Genomic DNA, 5,923 nt, shown 5'->3' with positions numbered 1-5,923 from the left:
AAAATTTTTTTAACAAAATAAAATTGAAATAATAATTTAAAAACAAAATACTAAAATAAATAAATTCAAATATATTGACTTACAATAAAGTTTATATTAAAATTCATAGATTTTATTTTACTCATCTATTATGTGTAAGTGTTTATATTTAAAAAATAATAATTGATTATCCATCATCGATTTCTCTTAGCAAATTCATGAATCGAGTCACAAGAGCCCTTTTAATTGAGATATGTATTTTTTTAAAAAAAATTTTCAAAAATTTAATTATGAGAAAATAGCTTAAAATTAAAAAATAACAACTTAAACAAATAATAATAATTTATGATTTAAAAGAGTAATCTGTAAATAACTTAAAATTTAAAAAATAACAAACTAAGCAAATAACTTAAAATTTAAAAAATAACCACCTAAGCAAAATAATTTAAAATTTAAAAAATAACAACCTAAGTAAAACAACTTAAAGAAATAACTAAGTTTAAAAAATAACAACCTCTTTTAAAGATGACGTTTTGTTTCTGTTTTTAAATTTAAGCTCTTATTATTTTGTTTTCGAACTTGTTTCTTACTATTACTTGCTTTTTGTTGTCTTGTTATTACTTTTAAATTGTTGATTTCATTATTAAACAACTGTCTTAGTTTTAAAATAATTTATAAATAACTTTGTTTAAATTAGTTCGATAATACTAAGATTTAAATATCTAACTACCTTGTTAATAAATTCGAAAATTAAATCTTTATTGATATCTAACAATCTAACCAAATAGTTTATTAATTTTTTTAAATTAGTTTAATAATATTAAGATTTAAATATCTAACTACCTTGCTAATAAACTCAAAAACTAAATCCTTATTATTATCTAACAAATTAACCAAATAATCTATTAATTTATAAATAAAATTACAAAAATTTCTAATAACGATATTTAAGAAAATAATCTAACCCAACATATGAGCGTCACGTCAGCAAAAAGTCTCCTCATTTGTATTCGGTCTAGAGGAAAGATTATTTTAAATTTAAAAAGTAACAACTTAAACAAATAATAAATTATAATCTATAAATAACATTTTAAAAAATTTTAGTGATGACACTTAAACTTAATGTATGAGCACCACGTCAGCATAAGAAGAGCTTCTTATTTGTATTGCTATTGCTATAAAAATAAAGATAAATATACGCTTATAAAATGTGTAATATAATATAAAAATATATATTTTTTAAAATAAGAAAATAATATTTGATTTATTTTATTTATTTAAAAAATCAATTAAGCATTTTATCGAGCGAATTGTCATAATACTCCAAATTACTTTTCCAAATATTTTTTGTCGAAAAGTTTAGTTATAAATATATTTTAATCACAAAATATTTTATTTTATTAGATAAATGAGTTCTAATATCAAAATTCTAGTAAAAAACTTTTAACAAATAATAATAAGTTTAATCTCACAGTCAATAAATTTAACTAATAATTAACATTTTTTTTCATTTCTTTAAATAATGAAATTGAAAATGAATAGCTTATAATTAAAAAGAGAGAAAAAAATGAAAGTACTTCTATTGTTGTATAGAGACAATATAAAAAATAACAATGTAAATGGAGTAAAGAGAATTTATAAATGTGACAAATAAAAAAATTAAATTTAAAAATCGATACGGTTAAGAAGTCACTTAATTAGGAATTAGTATTAGAATTTCAAATTTCAAATTTTTAAGTAGAGTTTGCTTTAAAAATTTTTAGTGATGATACCTAAGCAAATTATTAGTTCAACAATATTAAAAACTAAATACCCAACAACCTAAGAAAGCGTATTTAAAAATTTAAAAGGTAACAACGTAAGCAAATAATAAGTTATAATTTATAATAAAATTTTAAAAATTTTCAATGACTGACACTTAAGCAAATAAATTTTCAAACTCAATGTATGACAACCACGTCAGCATAAGAACTTTCTATTTGTATTGCTATAAAGATAAATATTTTTTTAAAATAGTATAAATAACCTCACATCTTAATAAAACTGATAATTCTGTTTACTTTATTATAATTCTTTGTAATTAGCATAGTAGGTTATAAATTATATAAATTTTTAAAAAGTATTCTCAAAGTCAATTACTTACTTAAAAATTCAAAAAAAAAGTATATTTGAATTTAAATTTAAAATTCTAAACATAATACTTTAATTAAAAATTATAATTAATTTTTTAAAAATAAGTACACATTAAAAATTAATAACTAATTTAATTGTATCAACAATAATTCAAAAAAGAAATTTATAACTTTATGACATTAAATATTAAATTAGAAATTATTAGAATATCAACGGTGGAAATCAAATTAAAAATAAAATCACAAGTAATAATCAAATAACTTCAATTTATATTTTAAAAAATTCTAAATTCCAAACATAAAAATCGAAAAGAACAAAAAAAAAAATAACTCAAGAAAAGACAATATTTCCACCAAAACAAATATATGCTTAGCATTATTCTATTAGATAGACTCTAAATGGGATTCCAAAATATGTGCATCCAAATTCTCAAGTTTCATTCTCAATCTTGATCTTCTTTCAATTTGAGGTATCTCCTTCCACCTTCAAATATTCCGACTCCGAGGATAGTCACTTAGTTGGTGTAATAGCATTTTCCAACCCTTCAGATTCACCATTGGCCGTAACTTCATTGGAGAATTCAAGCAATAAATTATGTACTTTTACCACGTTAAATTAAAGACTTCTTTCTAACCTTTGATTTTATCTCACTAATATTTTTTTAATAAAATTAAGATCTAATTTTGAGAGAACAAACAAACAAAAAAATTATTTTTTAAATAAATACCTTAGCACCTTCTACTTTCTCCCCTTCAATGATTGAGGATGCCTTTGAAATTGGAAGCAGACTACCGGTGTAATCAACATTCTAAAATTATAATTAATTATTAATTATTATTTATAAATTAGATACTACTAATGACCAAGGAAGCAAAAAATAAACTAATTTTTAATAGAAAGTACACTTATAATTATACTCACAATTTGAATAGGGTGAACATGTTTGAATTTATTTATGAGATCCACATTATCAATTATCTTCTTAACTTTATAAGAAGATGAAAAATGTAGATTATCAGATATTTGAACTTCAACGATGAAGAGAAAGGTCTTATCAATTAGGTTGAGAAAAAATGTAGGTGTATCCGATAGATCTCCTTTCTGCATGGTATTACATAATATATTAATAATAAATAATATAAAAATTGCCATTAAAAATATCTTCACTAATATTTTCACTACAAGAATTTTGTTTATTTGTGGCAGTTTTTTTTCTTATTTGTGGAGGTTTATAACCCCCACCAAATGGTTTGTGGAGGTTTCTAAAACCCCCAAAATTTGAGGTGCCACGAGGTCTTTTATGGAGGTTTTTAAAAACCTCCACAATCTATTCAGTGGAGGTTTTGTATGTGTTTAGTGGGGGTTTTATATTAGATTTTTGTGACAGTTTTAAATCATTTTTGTGGCAATTTAAAACCCCCACAAATTAATTTTTAATTTAACAAAAATTAACTATTTTGTGAGATTTTCAAACCCCCATAAATCCTGTAATTAATTATTTATTTTTAATTTCAAATCATTCATTAATCTCATCTTATTTATATACTCTCAAATTAAAAATTTATTTTTTAATATCAAAATTTAAAAACTAAATCTTTTATAACACAATTCTTCAATATAAGACATAATTGCATATGGTATTGTTTTACACAACTATTACTGTTTTTCTTAAAAAAGTAAAAATATTCAATATTTTAATATCATCTAATTACAAAAAAATCTCAAGTATTTGTCCTCGGATGTCCGTTGCTATCACCAACTGATCTTCTAGCATCAAAGGGAGTAGTAGGCTCACTTTCAGCATTATTAGCCTATATATAAACATAAGATGTTATTAGTAATTTTAGTAAAGTTAAGCATCAAAATAATTCGATATAAAATTCTTAAACCTCAATTTTAAAGAGCATCTAAACCTAGTGTAAGAAAACAGAAAACTGCAGCTGTACAATTGAAGAGGCAGAAACATGCGGATATGCTTAGTTGCTTACTACAAAATGATATTATTATCCTAAAACAGGATCAGAGACAACTTGCACTAATTTATGACCAAATTGATATAATTAAGTAATTGCCTAATAACTATTTATTACAAAATGTATTGGTGTTCATGGGTTCAGCCGAATTCAGTAAAATATGGTTATCTTTTTGTGAGGCTGATTTGTTTTGGGAAAATGAATGATATATGACTATAGCTTCTTATTGCAAAACGCAGCAGCAGAATAGTTTCCCATGTTTAATGGACAACAACCACTAACAGAAAGCAAGAATATTGTGATGTCCTTGTTCTTAACTATTCTCAGCCTAATTTTTGGCATCTAGAGTCGTGAGTTACCACTAATAATGAAACAAGTTGGTAAAATAATGTAACAACTTTAACATAACACTCCTTTTTCTATAATTAGAATTGATGATATGAACATATTCAATTTCAATAATTAGACTCCACTATTAATGAGTATTACTCCATCTAAACTTATATTCCTAACAAATGAATTTATTATAAAGTTACCTCGCGGGCAGAAAAGAAGCCAACAAGTGCTTCGGGAATTCCTCCTTCCTTCATCATTAGATATGCTTTCATCATATCAAATGATTGCTGCAACTTAGACTCTAGACTAATGACCTTTTGCTGTGAATTATGTAAGTCAAACTCCAAATTATTGATCTTTTCCTGTAAAATTGCAGCAGTAGTAGGCGAAGAAGATACAGCTGAATTAGTGGAGATGGTCATCCCATTAAGCCGGCTTCTCACATTCCTAAAGGTATTTGTAGGCGCTGCTCCCATGCCCATGCAACGAACTCTCCCAGAGTGTTCAGGCCCCAAAACTTTACCAACAGCATCATTAGGGGACACCTCAAATTGTGTATTTGACTGTGTCATATTCAGCTCAATTTGTTCCTATTTAAAAGTAGTAAATAGAAACTATTCAATTTAAAAGTAGCAACACATGTAATCAATGGCATTGCAGATTATGATTATTCTAATGTTCCTAGACCATTATCACAACTAAAAATTTAAAATGAAAAGTGCTTGCAAGTGAAGTGAACCACTTTCCTATAATCATTATATATCTCAATCCACAAGCAACTACACTCAAATCCCATTTTCACATGATCACATACAAATAAAATAAGATAAGATAGCAAAGGTTTACAAAACACTTACCACTATAGTTAATGCCTTGTTATTTACAAAAGACCCATCCTTCCTCTTATGTGTTTCAATGTACATCATTCCTCTACTAGGCTTCTTTCCCGTTTCCAAGTACTAAAAAAGAAGGAATAAAGAGTTAAACAATTAACATATATAATGCAAGTAAAATCACACATGTACCAAGTGTGTGTATATATACCATCTCATGTCACCTCCGAGAGTTGGATTTAGATCCACAAGTGTGAGGAATGGTTTGCTTGCTTCGATTTTCCTTATTTTTCATGCAAAGCTCCTAAAAATAAATATAATAACTTCAATTAATAATTTTTTTTTTGTATCTTCAAGATTGAAGAACATCTTTGTGCCATACATGGAATTTTGTAAAACAATCTTTTCTGAAAAATTTATTTTAATACAAAATGAGTAAAAATTCACATAAACAATAAGTAAAAGCTCACATATAAAAATATATTGTTAAAAAAATATGGATAAATATTACCGTTAAATAACTTCACTCTAACAAACTGTAAGACGACAACAGCTCCATCCTTATTGCCAGATCCCAGAAAAGCATTTAATTCATGTGCATAGTTGCCAAAAAGTGCACACTCTATTATTTTTCTATATCAAATAGAATGTTTAATGTTAAATATATTT

General features: G+C 25.0%; 1 protein-coding gene across 2 annotated transcripts; it reads right to left on the bottom strand.

Moving 5' to 3' along the window:
• Positions 1-3,794: 3,794 nt before the first annotated feature.
• On the bottom strand, positions 3,795-5,559 carry LOC107478818 (uncharacterized). Of its 2 annotated transcripts, none has more exons than XM_016098953.3 (4): positions 5,466-5,559; positions 5,279-5,380; positions 4,622-5,011; positions 3,795-3,923 (listed from the first exon to the last, which is right to left on the bottom strand). In XM_016098953.3, exons 1-4 carry the CDS (start codon positions 5,466-5,468, stop codon positions 3,834-3,836), a joined length of 585 nt encoding a protein of 194 aa, XP_015954439.1. In that variant the 5' UTR covers positions 5,469-5,559; the 3' UTR covers positions 3,795-3,833. The 2 variants fall into 2 exon arrangements, with proteins under 2 accessions (XP_015954439.1, XP_052115673.1); XM_052259713.1 differs by having other exon boundaries at positions 4,622-4,984.
• Positions 5,560-5,923: the final 364 nt, after the last annotated feature.

This window comes from Arachis duranensis, chromosome 3, assembly GCF_000817695.3.
Source record: "Arachis duranensis cultivar V14167 chromosome 3, aradu.V14167.gnm2.J7QH, whole genome shotgun sequence".
Taxonomy (NCBI): Eukaryota; Viridiplantae; Streptophyta; class Magnoliopsida; order Fabales; family Fabaceae; genus Arachis; species Arachis duranensis.
This window is presented reverse-complemented; position numbering and strand designations above follow the sequence as displayed.